At 40.5% G+C, this 23,330-nt stretch overlaps 2 protein-coding genes across 2 annotated transcripts in view; one reads left to right on the plus strand and one right to left on the minus strand.

The window, feature by feature from the left end:
• The window catches only part of LOC102181920 (transmembrane protein 180), a 37,667-nt gene continuing 16,751 nt past the window's right edge, over window positions 2,415–23,330 (plus strand). The window contains exons 1-5 of the mRNA XM_013974701.2: window positions 2,415–2,577; window positions 4,364–5,089; window positions 12,444–12,598; window positions 16,244–16,327; window positions 21,845–21,967. Of these exons, the coding sequence (XP_013830155.1) occupies window positions 2,428–2,577; window positions 4,364–5,089; window positions 12,444–12,598; window positions 16,244–16,327; window positions 21,845–21,967 (1,238 nt within the window). The 5' untranslated portion in view covers window positions 2,415–2,427. The remainder of the gene's footprint in view (window positions 2,578–4,363; window positions 5,090–12,443; window positions 12,599–16,243; window positions 16,328–21,844; window positions 21,968–23,330) is intronic.
• On the minus strand, window positions 20,989–21,331 carry C25H19orf33 (chromosome 25 C19orf33 homolog). The gene is given in 2 exon segments (XM_013974702.2): window positions 20,989–21,076; window positions 21,079–21,331. Coding segments are annotated over 2 exon segments (306 nt in total). The 3' UTR covers window positions 20,989–21,023.

The raw sequence follows: 23,330 nt of genomic DNA on the forward strand, positions 1-23,330 counted from the left end.
TTTGAGCATGCATAGTAACAAAGAAGTTCATATATATGTTTTTATCATTACAGCAGAATCTATAGACATTTTAAGAAAGCTAGTACGCAAGTGAGTAAAAGGGACATGAGTTTGAGCAGGCTCTGGGAGTTGGTGATGGACAGGGAAGCCTGGCATGCTGCAGTCCGTGGGGTTGCAAAGAGTCAGACATGACTGGGCAACTGCACTGAACTGAGTACACGAACGGGCAGATAGTCTATATTTTGTTTATAGACAATGCTTGATCTACAAATGGAATTATTAACCCTTTTTGATACTTCTCTACTTCTATAGAATTAAAATCATTCTTGTATCTACATGATGCAAAATGAAGCTCAGCGACTTAGGTCATTTGATCATTTGAGCAAAATGTCCACTTCCCCCTTATAACTTGCTCTCTGGATCCCCAAGTAATTGGGCAGTATAGACTGAGGTGCCTGCTTAATTCCCAGGGATTATTTAAGCAAGTAGCATCTCTCGAATTATCTGAATATTTGTGTTTTCTGCTTGAGTAAGATTTTGGAGAAGTGCATATTAAAGAACCCGCCTGCCAATGCAGGTAGATGTAAGAGACATGGGTTCAATCTCTGGATTGGGAAGATCCCCCAGAGAAGGGATCCCATTCCAGTATTCTTGCCTGGAGAATCCCGCAGATGGAGGAGCCTGGCAGGTTGCAGTCCATAGGGTTGCACAGAGTCGGACATGACTGAACTGACTTAGCACGCACACACCATTGTAAAACAGGAAAATTCTGTTGTTATCTTAAAACTATAGTCAAGATTAAAAAAGCAAGATGAGTCTATACCTACCTCTTGCTTGGTTAACCTTTTTCTGCTTTGCAGTTGGATAAATCAAGTCCGTGGATGGGTAAAACAAATAGGCCAGATTTAAGAGGAAGGTTTACATGAGAGCAAGGACCAAATGGGTTCTTTCTATACCCATGTGAGCTGTGTCCTTTGGGCCAAAGTTACATAGGCTATAAGATCAAAAGAGAATCAAAAGATCAACAAGAGAAGATAAAAAATGAATCTCCCAATGCAAGTCTGTACTACTGAATGGACAACTTTATACTAAGATGAAAGGCTTGCTTCTACTCTTTCTCTCAGACACTACTTAAGGATGTCACCTCATTGTTTCATTTCTGTTGTGCCCTCCCAAGTAGGGAGGATCAATTCAGTTCAGTTGCTCAGTTGTGTCCGACTCTTTGCGACGCCATGAACCTCAGCACGCCAGGCCTCCCTGTCCATCACCAACTCCCGGAGTCATGGACTGACTCATGTCCATTAAGTCAGTGATGCCATCCAGCCGTCTCATCCTCTGTCATCCCCTTCTCCTCCTGCCCCTAATCCCTCCCAGCATCAGAGTCTTTTGAGTCAACTCTTCACATGAGGTGGCCAAAGTACTGGAGTTTCAGCTTTAGCATCATTCCTTCCAAAGAAATCCCAGGGCTGATCTCCTTCAGAATGGATTGGTTGGATCTCCTTGCAGTCCAAGGGACTCTCAAGAGTCTTCTCCAACACCACAGTTCAAAAGCATCAATTCTTCGGCGCTCAGCCTTCTTCACAGTCCAACTCTCACATCCATACATGACCACTGGAAAAACCATAGCCTTGACTAGACAGACCTTAGTTGGCAAAGTAATGTCTCTGCTTTTGAATATGCTATCTAGGTTGGTCATAACTTTTCTTCCAGGCAGTAAGCATCTTTTAATTTCATGGCTGCAGTCACCATCTGCAGTGATTTTGGAGCCCAAAAATTAAAGTCTGACACTGTTTCCACTGTTTCCCCATCTATTTCCCATGAAGTGATGGGACCGGATGCCATGATCTTCGTTTTCTGGATGTTGAGCTTTAAGCCAACTTTTTCGCTCTCCTCTTTCACTTTCATCAAGAGGCTTTTAGTTCCTCTTCACTTTCTGCCATAAGGCTGGTGTCATCTGCATATCTGAGGTTATTGATATTTCTCCCAGCAATCTTGATTCTAGCTTGTGTTTCTTCCAGTCCAGCGTTTCTCATGATGTACTCTGCATATAAGTAAGGAGGATAAAAATGCCATAAACACATCTCCCTGATCACTAGTTAATTGTGTCTAAACTCTTTGATATGTTTCACTTTTATAAGTTGGAAGAGATATTAAAATATATATTCAAGTAAAGCCACACGCTATGCAAAATAGCGTTCCTGGAAACGTCTCAAAAATTGTCGAGTAAGTGGATTAAGAAAGTAAAATGTTAAATCTGGTTGCATATTCACAGCTAGTGCTTTTGGACTTTTATTTAACTAAAATTAACTAGTATCTGGTGGAATTTGGTCACCCATCAGCTGAATCAGCTCTTGTACACAAGTAGTGAATGTTAACCATTTCTTTTTTTTCTTAAACTAAAGGAAGAAGAATTCCTCTGCATGGAAAATGACATTTTTAAATATCAGATCCATTGCTTGGGCATTCTCTCTAATAACATTAGGGACTGAAATGCTCAACTCTGTCTTCAGTTTCTACTATGTAAAGCTTTTTTTACATCTGTACAAGGTTTCAGAAGTGGCTTTTTACCAAGCCCAGGTGAGATGGAGCCCTGTGGTCCTTTTACTTTAGGAAAGTTTCTCCTTCTAGTTGTGCCTCGTGATTTCCAAAAAGCTGGCTCTTCACAAGTTGAAAGAGTTATCAAGAAAAGGTTATCCATGTCCAAGATCCTCTGTTTAAGGGCAAAGAGACTTCTAAAAGATGGTCACTTATAACAGCTTTAATGCATATATATATATATGCATATATATCTAGAAAAATAATACAAATGAACCTTTTTGGAGGCAGGAATAGAGATGCAGATGTAGAGAACAGACATGTAGACACGATGGGTGTGGGGTGGGCGTTGGGATGAATCGGAAGATTTAGATTGACGTATGTGTGTCTAGTCAAGGCTATGGTTTTTCCAGTGGTCATGTATGGATGTGAGAGTTGCACTGTGAAGAAGGCTGAGCGCCGAAGAATTGATGCTTTTGAACTGTGCTGTTGGAGAAGACTCTTGAGAGTCCTTTGGACTGCGAGGAGGTCCAACCAGTCCATCCTAAAGGAGATCAGTCCTGGGTGTTCATTGGAAGGACTGATGCTGAAGCTGAAACTGCAATACTTTGGCCACCTCATGCGAAGAGCTGACTCATTGGAAAATAGCCTGATGCTGGGAGGGACTGGGGGCAGGAGGAGAAGGGGACGACAGAGGATTAGATGGCTGGATGGCATCACTGACTCAATGGACATGAGTTTGGGTAAACTCTGGGAGTTGGTGATGGACAGGGAGGCCTGGTGTGCTGTGGTTCATTGGGTCGCAAAGAGTTGGACACAACTGAGCGACTGAACTGAAGTGATGTGCACTGCCATGTGTAAACAGATAACCAATGGGAACCTGCTGTAGCGCAGGGAGCTCAGCTTAGTGCTCTCTGGTGACTTAGATGGGTGGGATAGAGGTGGATAAGAGGGAGGGAATATATGTATACGTATAGCTGATTCATTTCCTTGTACAGCAGAAACTAACACAACATTGTAAAGCAACTATATCCCAATTATAACAAATAATGACAGCTTAAAGTTTAATGGATACATTTTTGGTTATCTGGAAAAATTCCTTATGTGGAAAAATTAGAATTATTATTAAGATATTCTGTGCTTTGAAATGACCCATACATTTACAAATTGTATTGTAACTCATTACCAGTTAGGTGGTCAGAATGGATAGAGTTCAAGGTCTTAAATACCCATATGGTTTATAATGTTACTTGTTTATTACTAACAACAATATCCTTGATTTAATAAGTGTTTTTTCCCATTTTGAGATAGCAAGCGCTAATATTTTAACCTTTCCTGATGAAATTATGTAAAACTGTGCCATGGTCTGTAAACAGGCCATCATTCTTTGCAAAGGCATGGCCATATGCCTTGTGGGGAGACAGCGGAGCATAATGATTGAAAGCATGGACTCCAGGGTCATCTGCCTTGGCTCAGGCTCTTGGTTCAGTCATTTATTAGCCGAGAAAGTTGCTTAACTTCTCTGACCCCCAGTTTCCTCATAAAGAAGGGATAAGAATAGTGCCTACTTCATAGGATTGTTTTAAGAATTTAGTGAAATAATTCATATAAAAACTTGTTCAGTGCGTAAACACATTCTGGTTTGGGGGTAGTATTAGCTGTCATTATTATTTCAGTATGTATACTTCCTGCTGATTCTGGAAGCAGTGACTTTTTTTCCCACCTGATCAACTTTTGTCATTTCATATTAGTTAAAAATGCAAGTTACTTTCATTGGTATAAACCATACTAAAATAATCCTGTGTTGTTGTTTTTTTTTTTTTCCTAGATGATTTTAATGATCTGGAATGCTCTTAACGACCTGACGGGGTATTTTCACAACAACTCTAAGGCTGACTGCTGTTCCAGTCGTCACAGTTCTGTTTTGTACGGTGCCCCTTTATATGCAGCAGCCTTCCTGCTTCCTTGGTTCCCCTGGAAATACTATCATGAAGGTGACTGGCTTAGTGGGCTTCAACTGGTGGTATCATTGTGTGCTTTTGATAGCACACTGACCTTTGTTCAGCAAGCCCAGTGTGGACTGTTCGTGGAAATTTTCACTAGATACGAAAGTCGGCTTCAGCTTATTCCAGTCAACCAAGTGGCGTCGCTGGTAGGATCTACCAGTATCCTTTTCTGTGGCCTCATCTCTGATAACCTGGAAATTTTGCTCAGTTTTCAGGTCATCGCTGTTATTGTTGCCATTTTGGCTACTGCCAGCCTTTATACTGGCATGTGCCACGTAAGTCACTTAGAACCTAAAAGAAGCCTCGAGGAAAACCATCTCTCAGAAACTGTACAGGATCTCCCCTGGACCTCCGTCGTCTCATTGGTGAGACAAATCTTGACACAGAAAAACTTTCGCCTTTTTCTGATAGTGAATTTCTTCCAAGTCTTCCATTTAACCTTCTTCAGTAACTTCATGATGATATTCGTTGATAACCTCATTCCCATGGATGTTCTTCCTTCTTCCATAAGGAGCATCATGTATGGGGCAGGCTTTATCTGCCCACAGGTATGTGATGGTTCTTCATGTATCTTCCTACAAGGATTAAAGATATAACTCTTAACTAGGCTAGGGCCTTCCCTGGTGGCTCGGTGGTAAAGAATCCGCCTGCCATTTCAGGAGATGCAGACTGAATGCTTGGGTCAGGAAGATCCCCTGGAGGAGGAAATGGCAATTTTCAAGTCCAGTACTTTTACCCAGGAAATCCCATGGACAGAGGAGCCTGGCGGGCTACAGTCCATGGGATCGCAAAAGAGTCGGACATGACCTAGCAACTAAACAAGAACTTACCTGGCTGAGAATTAAAAACCTGATTGTATCAGTAATGAAAAAATGATTGAGAATTATTAAGAGGCCCAAAGATTCAGATTCCCTACATTAGACAAGATTCAGTAGGAATATGATGGAAACAAGAGATGAAAAGGAGAAAAGGAGGAGAACCCAATACAAGCTGAGCTCTGTGATATTTTTACTGTTTTAGCTTTTGAATTTTGTCCTCTTGAGCTGCCTCATGTAAACCTCTGCAGAGCTATGGAAGAAAATGCATGGCTCCCTGGGAGCATGTCATTTTGCTTTATCCTGATATTTAAGATTCCTGTGACTGTTCGAAGGAAGAAGAGTTATTTGATCATGGATTCCTGAAGCCAGGTTTCAAAAGCACTTGGCTAAAAAGCTAAGTCCTAGAATTCCAGAGTGTTAGTAAAATTCCATGGCCATGACCATTATTGTGGAGGGTGTGTCCTCCTTCAAAAAATATACCAGCCTGTTGTTTTTCACACGATTTGGAGAACTCATGAATCAAATTGCTTCCCTTAACCTAAATCTATCTTCCAAAAATATGACTTGACCTAGCCTGTGATATGGATTTTTCCTGTTTTCTCAATTAAAATATGTAATCTATACTCTTCAGGGAGTAAGTTGAGTAACTTAGATAGATGAGATTTTGCTGCTGCTGCTGCTGCTGCTAAGTTGCTTCAGTCGTGTCTGACTCTGTGCGACCCCACAGACGGCAGCCCACCAGGCTCCCCCGTCCCTGGGATTCTCCAGGCAAGAACACTGGAGTGGGTTGCCATTTCCTTCTCCAATGCATGAAAGTGAAAAGTGAAAGGGAAGTCGCTCAGTCGTGTCCAACTCCTAGTGACCCCATGGACTGCAGCCCACCAGGCTCCTCCATCCACGGGATTTTCCAGGCAAGAGTACTGGAGTGGGGTGCCATTGCCTTTACTATTTACTAACTTTTACAAAGATTTAAGCCCTGTGGAATAGAAATGGTTATGAAATATTCTAAGTGTTGCCACACTTTCTTAAGCAAAGTATATGGGATAGAATTTGCCTTTCTGCCATTAGCTCAAGGCCTTTATCATAGTTTGGTTACTGTATATACCATAATATTGAGAACTCACATTTTTTGCGTGTTTACTGTGTGCCATGGACTATGCCAAGTACATCATATACATCATCTCGTGTAATCCTAACTACCATTATCTTGTGTAAGCCTGACAACTACCTTCGAGAGAAAGACCTTCCAAATGAAAAAAGAGAGGCTCAGAGGCCTTTAAAGGTGTGCACTTGAAGATTCTGTCATGGTCTGTTTAGCAGAGGTTACCAAATAGAGTATCAGTTTTGGTTTATCGATATAGTCCCAGGTACTGTGTGTACATGATAAAATGATACTCTCCCTTAATGGCAGTTTGAGAGTTTTCAAACTGTTTTTTGCTGTGTTCAATGACCCAGAATGGGGAGCTGCTTGAATTCTTGTCTCTATGTGTTATTGTCAGATTCTAGGCTATATATATATTCTCACTTTTAATCATGTACTTGCCTATAGTATCTCCTCTTCTCCAGGCAAAAACAGGTTTGTTAAACTCTTACCTAAGTTTTTTTTTTTTTTAAGAGTAGATAGGTATTTGGAGGCTTCCCAGGTGTCACAGTGGTAAAGAATCTGCCTGCCAATTCAGGAGACACAAGAGACATGGGTTAGATCCCTGAGAAGAAGATCCCCTGGATAAGGAAATGGCACCCCACTCCACTATTCTTGCCTGGAGAATCCCATGGACAGAGGAGCCTGGCGGGCTACAGCCATAGGGTCACAAAAATCAGGACTGAGCACACACACATGGGTATTTTTAAGCAGCTTTGTTGAGACGTAACTCACATACCATACTTATTAATTCACCCATTTAAAGTATACAATTCAGTGGGTTTTAGTATATTCACAGACATGTACAGCCATTACCACAGTCAGTTTTACCTTTTAAAAAAAATTTAAACTTTTTGGTTGTGCTGTGCAACTTGCAGGGATTTCAGTTCCCTAACCAGAGACTGGACCCAGATCACAGCAGTGAAAGCCTGAAATCCTAACCACTAGGGCACCACGGAAACCCCATGACAGTCAATTTTAGCACATTTCATTTCTTAGAAAATAAATACGTATGAGTTGAAATAAGGTAGTGTTTTTGGTTATTGTTTTTCTGAGGTATGATCGACTCTCAGTAAATTACATGTATTTAAACTGTATGACTTGGTACCTTTTGATCTATGTCTGCACCATGAAGCTATCACCACAATCAAAGTAGTAGACATACCCATTGCTCTCCAAATTGTCTTTGTGCCTCTTGGTAATCCGTCCCTTTAATTCTATCTATTTTCTAGATTTTTATATACATGGAATAATATGTACTATTTTTTGGTCTGGATTCTTCTGTCACATTGTTGTAGTATCAATATTTCTCTCCTTTTTATTGCTAAATAATATTCCATTGTATGGATATACAACAGTTTGTTTACCTATTCACTTTTTGATGGGCATTTGGGTTGTTTCCAGTTTTTGGCTATTATAAACAAAGCTGCTATGAACATTCATGTCTTTGTATGGACGTATTCTTTCCTCTTGGGTAAACCCCTTGAAGTAGAATGGTTGGACTGCATGGTAGGTGTATGTTTACTGAAGACACTGATAACCTGTTTTCCAAAGTGGTTGTACTATTTTACATTCCTCCCAATAATGTAAAGTTTTCCAATTGTTCTACATTCTCATCAGTACTATATCAGGCTATTTAGTTTTAGCCATGTTAGTAGGTGTGAAGCAGCAGTATGTTACTGTGGTTTTGCTTTGCATTTTCTGATGACTGCTAATGATGTTGAGTATCTTTTAATGTGCTTACTTGCCATGCATATATCTTTTTGATAAATTATTTGTTCAAATTTTTAAAAATTGAATTGTATAATGTTGAATTGTAAGAGTACTTTATATATTCAATATATTATGTAGTCTCAGTAAAAGTGCTTTTTTAGATGTATGTTCAGCAATATTTTCTTCCAGTCTCTCTTGGCTACTAAATTTTAAGAGAAGTATAGCCAAAAGATTTCCATGATTCTTTTTCTCAAACCTTCATACTAACATATGTGTTTCTGTTGATCTCAATAAAAAATCATTATAAAATGGAAATCCAAAATTCCTTCAAATTTTATTCTTGATTTCTCAAAAAGTGACACCTATAAATTATTGGGGGCAAAAAAGACAGCTCTTTGGAATTTGCTGTTTTTTTTTGACTAGGTCACTTTAACACACTGCCTGTTGGTTCTGGTAATGAAGGCTAGGAACTGCATTTTCATTTTCTCAGAGTGTCTTCCCCATAGCTTTCTTTTAAGGAGTTGAATAAATGAAAGGAAAGAAGAATGAGCAAGTGTTCTTTCTCTGCAATAACTGTTTTAATAGGCTTGTGACTCTTCCACATCCCACTCACCTCCAAGAGGCAGAATAATAAATGGGTTAGGAGCATGGAGACTGCCAGGGAGAAGTCTGCCTCCCCTCTTATTAGCTGTGTGACCCTGGCTGAGTTATTGAGGCTTTCTGTGTTTCAGTTTCCTGCTCTGTAAAAATGGAAATAAAAATGGTGCCTAAAGATTACAATGAGAATTAAATGAATTGACTTCGTAAGGAATGCAAAGTTCTTGAAACAGTTCCTGGCACAAAATAAACACTCTAGAAATGTTAACTTTTATTATTAAGTCTCAGTACAGCAAATATTTATTAAATGTTCACTGTAAACACAGCACTGCCTTTATCTTTGTTTTGACTTAAGCTTCTTTGGCATCTGTTTGCCAACACTTCTGCTGGGACATGTTATTCATGAGCTTCTACTTAATAAACACATGAATGGAGAGCCAAAATCCTCAGTCTGTGGAAGGCTGTATTTTAGTATAAGCAAAAGTAGTCTCTTTTTTTGTTGCTATATTACCCATCATTGGCTCATATATTTTTACACTGGACAGAATTATAACAGCTACCAATTATTAAGTACTTTGTATGATGAGAGGGACAGAGACAGAGAGGGAGTGCTAGAGGGAGGAAATGCTTCCTAGGTAAAGTAAGCTGGTAAAAGTGGCAGAGCTGGAATTTCAACCCAGTGTCGACTTTAAGAAAAATGCACAATATGAGAGTTGCGAGTTAAGTTTTATTTGGGGCAATATGAGGACTGCTGCCCAGGAGACAACAACTCAGGTAGCTCTCTGAGAAACTGTTCCAAAGAGGTAGTTCAGTTCAGTTCAGTTCAGTTGCTCAGTCGTGTCCGACTCTTTGCGACCCCATGAATCGCAGCACGCCAGGCCTCCCCGTCCATCACCAACTCCCGGAGTTCACTCAGACTCATGTCCATCGAGTCCGTGATGCCATCCAGCCATCTCATCCTGGGTCATTCCCTTCTCCTCCTGCCCCCAATCCCTCCCAGCATCAGAGTCTTCTCCAATGAGTCAACTCTTCGCATGAGGTGGCCAAAGTACTGGAGCTTCAGCTTTAGCATCATTCCTTCCAAAGAAATCCCAGGGTTGATCTCCTTCAGAATGGACTGGTTGGATCTCCTTGCAGTCCAAGGGACTCTCAAGAGTCTTCTCCAACACCACAGTTCAAAAGCATCAATTCTTTGGCGCTCAGCCTTCTTCACAGTCCAACTCTCACATCCATACATGACTGCTGGAAAAACCATAGCCTTGACTAGATGGACTTTAGTCGGCAAAGTAATGTCTCTGCTTCTGAATATACTATCTAGGTTGGTCATAACTTTTCTTCCAGGGAGTAAGCGTCTTTTAATTTCATGGCTGCAGTCACCATCTGCAGTGATTTTGGAGCCCAAAAATTAAAGTCTGACACTGTTTCTAGTGTTTCCCCATCTATGTCCCATGAAGTGATGGGACCGGATGCCATGATCTTCATTTTCTGAATGTTGAGCTTGAAGCCAACTTTTTCACTCTCCTCTTTCACTTTCATCAAGAGGCTTTTAGTTCCTCTTCACTTTCTGCCATAAGGGTGGTGTCATCTGCATATCTGAGGTTATTGATATTTCTCCCAGCAATCTTGATTCCAGCTTGTGTTTCTTCCAGTCCAGCGTTTCTCATGATGTACTCTGCATAGAAGTTAAATAAGCAGGGTGACAATATACAGCCTTGACGTACTCCTTTTCCTATTTGGTACCAGTCTGTTGTTCCATGTCCAGTTCTAACTCTTGCTTCCTGACCTGCACACAGATTTCTCAAGAGGCAGGTTAGGTGGTCAGGTTTTCCCATCTCTTTCAGAATTTTCCACAGTTTATTGTGATCCACACAGTCAAAGGCTTTGGCATAGTCAATGAAGCAGAAATAGATGTTTTTCTGGAACTCTCTTGCTTTTTCCATGATCCAGCGGATGTTGGCAATTTGATCTCTGGTTCCTCTGCCTTTTCTAAAACCAGCTTGAACATTAGGGAGTTCATGGTTCACATATTGCTGAAGCCTAGCTTGGAGAATTTTGAGCATTACTTTACTAGCATGTGAGTAGAGGACAGTATATATGTGATTTTGGTAAAGGGGGAGTACATGCAATCAAGCATGCTTATTTTTTAGAAAGTTTCTGCTGGTCACAAAAAACAGTCGTCACCATGAAGGATTTTAGTGCTTTTCTAGGTATGAGGAGATATAAGAATTTGACTCATAAAATCAGCTCCTGAGAATGTCTAACTACTGAAGACTTGTCCTGCCAGTTTCCTGGGAGCACAGAGTACCTCATTTCTGCCCTCCACTCTAAACTTTTCGGGGGCGGTGGGTGTGGTGTTGGAGGTCAGCAGCTTCAGAGAACCTGATTTAATCCTTTTAGAGGCAGATGGCAGCACCCATGGCAAGGGCCCGTTTGTGGTTGACACTAGGGAATCTGGTTTCAAAATCTTGCACTTTCCACTTTGTCGCATGTTTCCTAGAGTATTACTCTCATATCTTGTGTAGTATTTTATGGGTTGGAGATTGAGAACAAGAAGCTTCATTTCAAAATGTGGAACTGTGTAAATTTACAGTATTATTGTTATACATAGGAATATAAGGGGACTTGGTCTGTTTTACATGCTTTATCTTATAGAACTCTGAGAATTGGCATGGATCCTCTCAATCACCGTTTTACTATCCAGAAAAAAAGCGCTCTTGTTTCTTGAAAGTAGAGAAGTAAACCAAAAAATCAGTCAGAGCGGAAAACCCTTATATTTGTTAAAGATATTGTTATTATACTTACATCATTAAAAATTCTCTTCTAATTGTATGTACATTTAGTTAGTGAAAATGGTTCAGGGCTAAACAATGTGCTTTTTTTATTGACAACAAAGAGCATCTTCTAATCTTTGTTAATGTACATATGTATATTTAGCACTAACTTTTCGGTCTAGAACAATGAACTTTTTCATTGCTAGCAAGAAATGCAGGAAAAAAATGTGATTGAACTCTCAACATGAATCTATTAGAAAGATGAAAATATGTAAGATTAGACAGGAAACACAAACCGAAGAAATTGATACAATCATAAACTATTGTTAATTTCTGGTGCTTGATTTTAGGATAAAAAAGTACATTTCAGATATATCTGGAATTCTTACTAAGAAGAATATAGTAAAATGTTTATTTTACTATTCGCTACTGTGTACGAGGTGAATTCTGGGCTTTAATCCCAAATTTTAAAATCTGAATATATTTTAGATTTCAGTTGGCCTTTTCACATTATAATAAAGCAAGGCTCATTGTTTCAGTGATGGTTCTTTCATAGTTGGTTTTAGTTAAACCTCCTCTTGTTAGTGTGAAAATAAAAATGTATGAAACTACTTCCCACTTTGTCCATTTTATAGGAAATAATAGCTGTTTTTTTTTGCAGTATATTAGTCAACTTTTATGGGTATAAATGGATAATAACACTTCTAACCATGATAGGTAGTATTAGTTGTGTGTTTCAACTGATATTATGATTCAGAAGCAAATTTATTTTTTGCTGAGAATGTTTGTTTTGTTGTCAGGAAGAGTAAACCTATTTCACTGGATTCCATCTTAATGTTATGCCCATCTGTTTCCATTTCAGTGCCTTGTGCTTTTCAGCCAGTCCTGGCTGAGGAAGTTTGGTTACTATAAAATTATCTTATTTTCATTCTACCTAGAAGGAACAGCCTCCATTGTCATGTTGCTTCTTGGACAGCAGTACTATTACTTTTTGGCTCTGTATCTCACTGTTATCATGTAAGTAAATGCCAGTGTCAATCCCCAAATTACCATAGATCTTGCCATTTCCTTTTAAGCAGTGAAACGTCTTTGATCTGAAATGTATTTAGTATTCATTTCTAGGCGGTTATTATACTTTTCTGTCTTCTTATTTTGGGGGTGATTTTTTTTTTTTAATGTGGAGTCTTTTTTTTTTTAACCAAATATAGTCTTTGTTGAATTTGTTACAATATTGCTTCTGTTTTATGTTTTGGGTTTTTTGGCCAGGAAGTATATGGCAATCTTAGCTCCCTGATCAGGGACTGAACCCACACCTCCTGCACTGGAAGCGGAAGACTTAACCACTGCGCCACCAGGGAAGCCCACCATTCTGTCTTCATTTTTGCAGAGATTTCTAATGCCAAGTTTTGTAGTAAAGTTAAATTCCTCTTTCTGACCTATTAAAGTGCATCGTTTAGTAAATCCTGCTGCCAAATAAAGATCTTATCCCCAAAAGATGTTCCTTGCCATCTTGGGAAATGGCTCTGCCATCTATCCAGTTGCCCAGGTCGGAGACTGAGAAGTTGTCTTTGCCATCCCTTTCTTGTCTCCTACATCTAATAAGCTACCAATTATTAGTAGTTTTAGCTCCTTAATATGTCCTGAACCCATCCCTTCTCTGTTCCCATTGTCATTCTTTTAGCTCAGGTGTTCGTCATCTCTTACCTGGATTTCCATATAACCTCCTACATGGTCCCCTTGCCCCTAGTCCCCAGTTGCTTCTAGAAGAGCGTGTCATTCCTCTGCTTAGCAATCTTTTAAGTGGCTTCTTTCTGCTTTTCGGATATAATGCAAAATGATGATATATGAGGTCCTTTGTTATACTGGCCCTGTTTACCTCTATATCTTCATTTCTTGTTACTCCTCTACTTAGAACGAACTCCTGCCCTAGAGAAACACTTTGCAGTGCCAGGTTCAAACACCTCCATGCCTAACATGCAGCATTCTATGCCTGAAAAGCTTTCACCATTCTTACCTGGCTCTCTCCTACTAGTAGTTCCTTTAGGCTGCAGCTCAAGGATGTGGTTTTTGGAAAGCCTTCCGCAATTTCCTCACCTGGATTAGGTGTCCCTCCTGCTGCTGCTGCTGCTGCTGCTAAGTCACTTCAGTTGTGTCCGACTCTGTGTGACCCTATAGACAGCAGCCCACCAGGCTCCCCCTCCCTGGGATTCTCCAGGCAAGAACACTGGAGTGGGTTGCCATTTCCTTCTCCAATACATGAAAGTGAAAAGTGAGAGTGAAGTCACTCAGTCATGTCCGACCCTCAGCGACCCCATGGACTGCAGCCTTCCAGGCTCCTCCATCCCTGGGATTTTCCAGGCAGGAGTACTGGAGTGGGGAGGTGTCCCTCCTACATGACCCCAATGCCCCATGCTTATCTCTGCTGTAGCATTGATCCTTCTGTCTGTGACTGTCTTTGGCCCCCACTGGACTGAGCTGTATTATGAATAAAGTCTAGTTTCTTATTACTGTGGTCCCATCATCTACTACAGTTCCTACAAATAGTTGGTCCTTAGAAAATGTGTTTTGGGTGAACAAACGAATAAATCTAACTCCAGGTCCCTGTTGGAACAATTTGAGAAATTTTCCATGAAGACTTAACTGCATTTTGAGTAAATCAGAAGCAGCAAATATAGTAATTAACTCAAAGTATTGACCTCTGTTGGAGAAGGAAATGGCAACCCACTCCAGTATTCTTGCATAGAGAATCCCAGGGATGGGGGAGCCTGGTGGGCTGCCGTCTATGGGGTCGCACAGAGTCGGACAGGACTGAAGCGACTTAGCAGCAGCAGCATTGATCTCTGTAAAACCTGAAGATTTAGAACCCCATATAGATAACTATTCTGTAAATCTACAGTGGTAGCTTTGGTTATGTCATATTTAAAAGACATTTTTATAGTGATTTTTAGAATGAAAATTTTTGTTTGCTTTTTCTGTTTTTTTAAACTTAAACCATTCCCCCATTTTCTTTCTTCTATCATAATTAAAATGTTTTATGTCCCTTAGTAGTTCTTAATTTTCCTCTTGGTACCAAAGGATTTCTGTATTGGGTGTGATGTTGAACTAGAAGACTTTCTAAATGCTTTTCCAGTTAAAATACATTGGCACTTATATACATATATATTTACATTTATTCATTTTTTCTGGGGTTGTGCTGAGTCTTCATTGCTTCGCAGGCTTTTCTCTAGTTCCCGCAGGCGGGGGCTACTCTTACCTGCCGTACGTGGGCTTCTCCTTGCGGTGGTTTCTCTTGTTGCAGGGCACAGGCTCTAGGGCGCTCAGGCTTCAGTAGTTGCAGTACGAGGACTCATTCGTTGTGGCTCCCGGGCTCTAGAGTACAGGTTCAATAGCTGTGGTGCACAGGCTTGGCCGCTCTGTGTGGCATGTGGGATCTTCCCAGACCAGGGATTGAACCCGAGTCTCCTCAACTGGCAGGAGGATTCTTTACCACTGAGCCACCAGGGAAGCCCTGGATTTATGTTGTTAAACACTGCCGCTGCTGCTGCTGCTAAGTCACTTCAGTCATGTCCGACTCTGTGCGACCCCACAGACGGCAGACCACCGGTCTCCCCCATCCCTGGGATTCTCCAGGCAAGAACACTGGAGTGGGTTTCCATTTCCTTCTCCAATGCATGAAAGTGAAAAGTGAAAGGGAAGTCGCTCGGTCGTATATACAATATTTTAGTTAGCTCATTCTTTTTTTGCATGGGACAAGGATTGTGCAAAATAAATAAAAGAGGATAATATACCTTTCCTTGAAGGTGAAGGTGAAGTCGCTTAGTCGTGTCCGACTCTTTGGGACCCCGTGGCTGTAGCCTACCAGGCTTCTCCGTCCGTGGGATTCTCCAGGCAAGAATACTGGAGTGGGTTACCATTTTCTTCTCCAGGGGATCTTCCCAACCCAGGGATCGAACCCGGGTCTCCCGCATTGAAGGCAGACGCTTTAACCTCAGAGCCACCAGGGAAGCCCAAAGCTTATGATAAACAATTAGCAAACCTAAGCAGTAGATTTTAAAGTTAAACTGAGAAAAAGTCTAAAATATCTCCTGTACTTGACTTCTGTTATCAAAGATAATTTTTAAAATTATATATTAATGTGAATGTGAGAAAGTGGATTCTCACTTTTTGTTTTATTGTACAGTTTACAAAATATTTATTCTGTTTAAAATATAAACCAAAACTCCATGTCATTATTACCATGCTCATGAAGCTAAAGTTCATATTTATTAAGGCACTGATCAACTATAGGGAAAAAAAGAGGGGAAAGGAGGGGAAAAAGGAAAAATAAGGAGAAAAGAAATGAATTTCCATGGCATGTTTTGTTCTTTAGAACCTATCCATAATTTAAGCAGATTTAATGAATGGGTAGTCAACTGAGAATGAGTAAAAAGCATAGTAAAATTTTCAAAGTTTATTTATTTTATTTTTAAAAGAGAATTATATAGTCATAGATACATTCTGGGAGGATAGAAGTGTGTGCCTAATATATTTTTATTTTTATAGCATATTATTTCGTTTTTCCTTTTCTGCAAACCAAATGTCAACTTTGTCATCTGATTTTTAAACAAATTTGTGTCTCCTAGTTATAGAATTTTCATATGTGTATTTTAAAATTGTTTCTAGGGTGATTGTGCAAGCTTCTTTTTGCTTATTTAACTTGCCACTGGCTGACATGGTCGATGCAGACTTACTGAAGTTCAATCGGCAGTAAGTATATTTTTCAAATATTAGCTATACAGATATCACATGGAGGGAGAACATATTAGTATCTCCGTATCTCAGTTATATTGCCACTACAAATCACGTAACAAAGAGATGGTCATAAGAAGCAGCACTGGAAATCAGAGAGCAGAACATAATAAGATATTCATAATTGTTCACCCTGGGCAACTTTTCCCTGCTTTTGAAAAGACATGATAATTTTTCATCCCAAAGCTTCATACAGCTGGTGCTACAACAAAGTTAAATCTCAGAAACCAAAGTGAAATCTCAAAGAGCTTTACTTTATAATATAGTAAGTCCCCTGCGTACGAACCTTCAAGTTGTGAACTTTCAAACATGTGCAAGTATTCCATCAACTTCAGGCTAAGTGAAATTTCAGCTTGCCCTCCTATTGCTGACAATCCTTCAGCTCTGTCTTGTCTCATCTCTTCTCCCTCCTCCAGTTAGTAACTCTTCTTGCCTATTCACCCAATGCCAGCTGTTGTACTGTAAGGTAATGTACTGTAAGATTAAAAATGCTTTCTTTATGTTTTGTGTTTGTTTTTTTGTGTATTATTTGTGTGAAAGGTATTATAAACTATTATAGTACAGTATTATATAACCAACTGTGTTAGTTGGGTACCTAGACTAACTTTGTTGGGCTTATGAATGCATTCTTGGAACACAGTTCATTCATATGTAGGGGACTTACTGTACTGCACTGGATGATCAGGCAAAGTGACCTTTACTCTGTAGCATCACAAGAATTGAAATTGAAAATCAAGGTCTATCTTACCTTTTTTTCACTTGAAAAAGTGTAAGCTGATGATGAGAGGTTTTGTTCTTCGGTATGGTTATTATAAACGCTTTAGATCAGCCATAAAATTCACTTGATTGACACATATTTTCTGATATGTGCTCCATTTTATGGATTAGAGAGGAATGTATTAAGACCAGCACAGTCTTTATTAGCTTTGTAGAAACTGCATGGCCTTTTTTTTCTGTTCAGTTCAGTCCAGTCGCCCAGTCGTGTCTGACTCTCTGCGACCCCATGAACTGCAGCACGCCAGGCCTCCTTGTCCATCACCAGCTCCCAGAGTTTACCCAAACTCATGTCCATCGAGTTGGTGATGCCATCCAACCATCTCATCCTCTGTTGTCCCCTTCTCCTCCTGCCTTCAATCCTTCCCAACATCAGGGTCTTTTCAAATGAGTCAGCTCTTCGCATCAGGTAGCCAAAATATTGGAGTTTCAGCTTCAAATCAGTCCTTCCAATGAACACCCAGGACTGATTTCCTTAGGATGGACTGGTTGGATCTCTTTGCAGCCCAAGGGCCTCTCAAGAGTCTTCTCCAACACCACAGTTCAAAAGCATCAATTCTTCAGTGCTCAGCTTTCTTTATAGTCCAACTCTCACATCCATACATGACTGCTGGAAAAACCATAGCCTTGACTAGATGGACCTTTGTTGACAAAGTAATGTCTCCTAATGTAACTTAAATTGAAGGAGGCTTTGCCAACCCAACTTGGTGATTTCTTCCATGTTTCAGAGTTTGTTGCTAAGTCATATATGGAGTGATGAGCAAGAAGGTGAGCTCCTTATGTTTCAGAACTATGTCCCTGATGCCTAGAAAACTGACAGACTTAAATCAGTTTTTTTAAAAAAATAAATTAACAGGAAGAAATGTCAGCAAACATCTTTTAACACTCAAATTCTTTTTGAATGAAACGGGGTACTAATGAATAAAATGCCTCAAACAGTTGGAAAGGGAAGGGCACCAACATTTACCAAATGCCAGTGTGTACAAGCACTGTATGGCTTTTGCTCATTCAAGTCTCATACCAGCTGTATGTGGTGGATGTTATTGACTCCAAAAATACTGATTGCCTCCTGTATGTCAGGCCCTGTGGTCAATGCTAGGGATACAATACAGCAGGTTTTGTAGTAGCAAATCCCTTCTAAAAATATACTCTCCTATGCATATGCTGGATGCTTCTGACTTAATGGCTGTTCTTGAAGGGACATACGCTTTTCTGCTCCCATAAGTTGTTTCCTTATCAAAAGTCAGTACTTTTTGTTTCAAATTGGTCAATGTCAGATGCAATTGTTATTATAATTCCATTTGTGCTGTGCTAAGTCGCTTCAGTCATGTCCAAATCTTTGCGACTCTAGGGACTGTAGCCCGCCAGGCTCCTCTGTCCATGGAATGTTCCAGGTAAGAATACTGGAGTGGGTTGCCATTTCCTCCTCCAGGGGACCTTCCCAACCCAGGGATTGAACCCGGGTCTCTTGTGTCTCCTGCACTGGCAGTCAGGTTCTTTATCACTAGCTCCACCTGGAAAGCCCCATAATTACATGTAGTTACCAGAGATCAAATTGGAAACATCTGTTGGATCATCAAAAAAGCCAAGAGAGTTCCAGAAAAACATCTATTTCTGCTTTATTGACTATGCCAAAGCCTTTGACTGTGTGGATCACAATAAACTGGAAAATTCTGAAAGAGATGGGAATACCAGACCACCTGACCTGCCTCTTGAGAAATCTATATGCAAGTCAGGAAGCAACAGTTAGAACTGGACATGGAACAACAGACTGGTTCCAAATAGAAAAAGGACTACGTCAAGGCTGTATATTGTCACCCTGCTTATTTAACTTCTATGCAGAGTACATCATGAGAAACGCTGGGCTGGAAGAAGCATAAGCTGGAATCAAGATTGCCGGGAGAAATATCAATAACTTCAGATATGCAGATGACACCACTCTTTTGGCAGAAAGTGAAGAGGAACTCAAAAGCCTCTTGATGAAAGTTAAAGTGGAGAGTGAAAAAGTTGGCTTCAAGCTCAACATTCAGAAAACGAAGATCATGGCATATGGTCCCATCACTTCATGGCAAATAGATAGGGAAACAGTGGAAACACTGTCAGACTTTATTTTTTTGGGCTCCAAAATCACTGCAGATGGTGATTGCAGCCATGAAATTAAAAGATGCTTACTCCTTGGAAGAAAAGTTATGACAAACCTAGAGAGCATATTGAAAAACAGAGACATTACTTTGCCAACAAAAGTCTGTCTAGTCAAGGCTATGGTTTTCCCAGTGGTCATGTATGGATGTGAGAGTTGGACTGTGAAGAAGGCTGAGCGCCAAAGAATTGATGCTTTTGAACTGTGGTGTTGGAGAAGACTCTTGAGAGTCCCTTGGACTGCAAGGAGATCCAACCAGTCCATTCTAAAGGAGATCAGTGCTTGGTGTTCTTTGGAAGGAATGATGCTAAAGCTGAAACTCCAGTACTTTGGCCACCTCACGCGAAGAGTTGACTCATTGGAAAAGACTCTGATGCTGGGAGGGATTGGGGGCAGAAGGAGAAGGGGACGACCCAGGATGAGATGGCTGGATGGCATCATGGACTCGATGGACGTGAGTTTGAGTGAACTCTGGGAGATGGTGATGGACAGGGAGGCCTGGCGTGCTGCGATTCATGGGGTCGCAAAGAGTCAGACACAACTGAGCAATTGAACTGAACTGAACACTTATATTTTATAAACTTAGGAAATATATGTATGAAATTAGACATTTCTATGAAAACTAAGTTGAATGCTTTAGAAAGACTTGATAAAGTTTAAAAAAATTACAATCAAACCTGATGTCTTGAGACCTTTAAATGTTTAAGGAAATAGGAAAATCTAAAACTGTTCTGTATTCAGAATGCCTTGTAAACAACTTTAGGTTCTCTCTATAATTGATGGTAGAAACCATAGATCCTGTTGTATGAATAGTGTATGTGCCAGAAAGATAGCACAGCACTTTTATCAGTGGACCTGTATTCAAAAAAAAAAAAAAAAAAAGATAAGTGAATGAATATAGTTAAGTTGAAATAGAATGGTCAATGTCTCGTCTTCTGAAAATGACTTTTTTTTGCTTTAGTCAACTGTTGTCCTGATCATGTCAGATAAGAACTTAATCAGAGAGCCGAAGCAGATATAACCCTTGCCCTTGTGACTTTGATGGTCTAGTGGAGGATACTGATAGCAAGTTATCTTCTTATATTATCATGAAATCATAATTATCCTCATTTTTACAAAATTAAAACTCTTGAGGAGTTAACTTTCCCAGGGTAATGTAAGCACGATTGAAGAACTAGGGATGAAACTCAAGGTCTTACGGTCAGATCCATCTTCTTCCAATTCTCTGGCCTCATCTTTTCTCTTTCTTTTTCTCTTTTTCTTCCCTTTCTTCACCTCCCCATTTTCTTCTCTTCTTCCTTAGTTGCAAGTTTTCCATCACTGGTTGAAATATGGACAAAATTTCAGTTTATTCAGGCAATGCCCTTGATTTATTTTATACGATGTAACTTAATTATCAAAAAATGATATGGCAGGATTCTCACTGAGAATATATTAAAGTAATCCTTTATAAAATTTGAGGAGGAAGACTTAGGTGTGAATTCCAGTTCTATTAGTTGCTAGCTGCGTATCTGTGGAGAAGCTAGTCTGTCCTCGAGCCCTACAACAGAAGTGATGATACCTTCCTTACAAGATTGTTGTGGGGCTTATGTGAAATAATGCATGTTGTTGCTGGAGGTATTGTGGGTTCAGTTGCAGACCAGTGCAATAAAGCAAATATGGCACTAAGGCAAGTGAGAAATTTCTTTTTTTTTTTTTTTTTTTGTCGAGCAAAGGTTTAATGAGCCCCGCCCAGAGCCATCAGTGGGAAGCCTTCTTCTTCCCTTCCTCCTCCTTCTTCTTCTCCTTTTTCACCTTGGCTTCTTGACCTTGCCTGAGGCGCTCCTGTGCGGCTCCGAGCCGGGCTTCGCCTCATTTTCCGAATCACTGGAGCTGCTGCTGGAATCTGAGGCGCTCCCTTTGTCGTGGCCATGGCCATGGTGATGCTTAAAGTTATCAGCTGACCCGCCCTGAACTTTGGTGGGGCTGTGCTTGGGGTCTCCCACCTTGCCTGCCCCTTGGGGCTTCTTGGAGGTGGACTCCATGGCTGCCGACAGGTCGAACTCCATGGTAGTGAGAGGTGAGAAATTTCTTGTTTTTCCAATGCATATAAAAGTTATGTTTATACTATACGGTAGTTTTTTAAATATGCAATAGCATTGTGTCTAAAAATGTACATACCTTAATTTAAAAATTCTTTCCTGCTAAAAAATGAAAAGTCCAAACTACAATAGTAACATCAGAGATCATTGATTACAGATCACTGTAGCACATAGAATAATAATGATAACGTTTGATACATGGCAAGAATGACCAAAATGTGACTCAGAGGCAGAAAGTGAGAAAATTCTGTTGGAAAAACAGACTTGTTCAATGCAGGTTTATGACAACTGTGCATTATCAGATGATGGTCAGCATTTTATAGATTGTTTCTATTATTGTCTATTTAAGCTCAAGGAGGGGTTAATAGTCAGACAGGTCCTTGACACTTGGATACATATACATAGTGTATATACACTCACATATATACATACGTGTAGTTTGTGTGTGATGTAGACTTATGCTACTTTTTTCTGTTCCAGGTCACCCCTTTCCTCCATGGTCTTTGGCATCAATGCTTTATTTACCAAACCTGCTCAGTCTTTAGCTCCCATGGTGATACTCTCAAGGCTAAACCAGTTTGGATATGGAAACCCAAACAAAAGGTAGAGTAAAAAAACACTTTGGAAGAATGTGATAGAAATATGAATGCAAACTCAACCTTTTACATTGATGACTGGGTGATATCTCAGACTTTGGACAGTATAAGTCATTAACTTACAGGTTGTGAGTAAATTATAATAGAAAATATTAATGTCAAACAAACTTCAGGAGGGATACCTTTGAAGCAAAGTAAAGTGAAGTAAAGTGAAAGCTGCTCTCCAGGCCAGAATACTGGAGTGGGTAGCCTTTCCCTTCTCCAGGGGATCTTCCCAACCCAGGGATTGAACCCAGGTTTCCCACACTGCGGGCAGATTCTTTACCAGCTGAGCCACAAGGGAAGCCCAGAATACTGGAGTGGGTAGCCTATCCCTTCTCCAGCAGATTTTCCTGACCCAGGAATCAAAACGGGGTCTCCTGTACTGCAGGCGGATTCTTTACCAACTGAACTATCAGGGACGCCTTTAAGGGTATTCTTTAAATTATGTATGCTACAAATGTCTACATAATTCACCCTAAACTACATATGGATTGCTTTTCTATGTCATTCACTCATTTATCATGTCATTCCACAAATGTTTCTGAGGGCCTGCTGTTATCTGCCAGGTTCAAAGGTGCTGGGGATACAAGATAAACAAGGAGTCTCCATGGAGCCCCACAGCTTGCAAAACACTAAGGCCCACCAGTCTTTGGTGATAATGGGACACTGTGGGAAGAGGTTCCTACCTATTCCTGTCTGCCTAAAGTCAGGGAGCCCTTTGCAAAAGAGAGGTTTCTTGAGCTGAATTTTGGAGGTTGGGTGGATTTTCTCTTCTGAACCCAGAGGAATGTCATTCCAGGCAGAGAAAACAGCGTGGCAAGTGTCTGGAAGCATGAGAGAACGCTCATGAAGGCCTTCATGTATTCAGTTGACAAACATGGTCCAGAGCCTGCCACATCCTAGGCTCCGTGATAAGGCAGTGAACAGCAGGGAACAAAACAACAGAAGCCTCTGCCCTCCCAGAGCTTATGTTCTAGCGTGAGGAAGACAGACAAGAAATTAGCTAAGTAAAATACATAGTGTGTTAGTTGGTGAGAAGTCCTCTGGCGAAAAATAAAACAAGAAGAACAGGAAGGCTTGGGGAAAGCTGCATTTTTACGTAAGGTGATGGAGAAGTCTCATTGCCAAGTAGGTGGCATTTGAATAAAGACCTGAAGGAAGGTGGGAGGGGAGCAGGGTGCTCTCCAGTAGGAGTGTTCCTGGCAGAAAGAACAGTGAGTGCAGAAGCACTGAAGTGCAGCAGGCCTGGGTCTGATGAGGAGGCTCCCTGTGTGGCTGGAGCAGAGGGAGCAGGTGGAGACCAAATCCGCTGGTCCTTGCAGCCCTTC

Source organism: Capra hircus, chromosome 25 (assembly GCF_001704415.2).
Source record: "Capra hircus breed San Clemente chromosome 25, ASM170441v1, whole genome shotgun sequence".
Lineage (NCBI taxonomy): Eukaryota > Metazoa > Chordata > Mammalia > Artiodactyla > Bovidae > Capra > Capra hircus.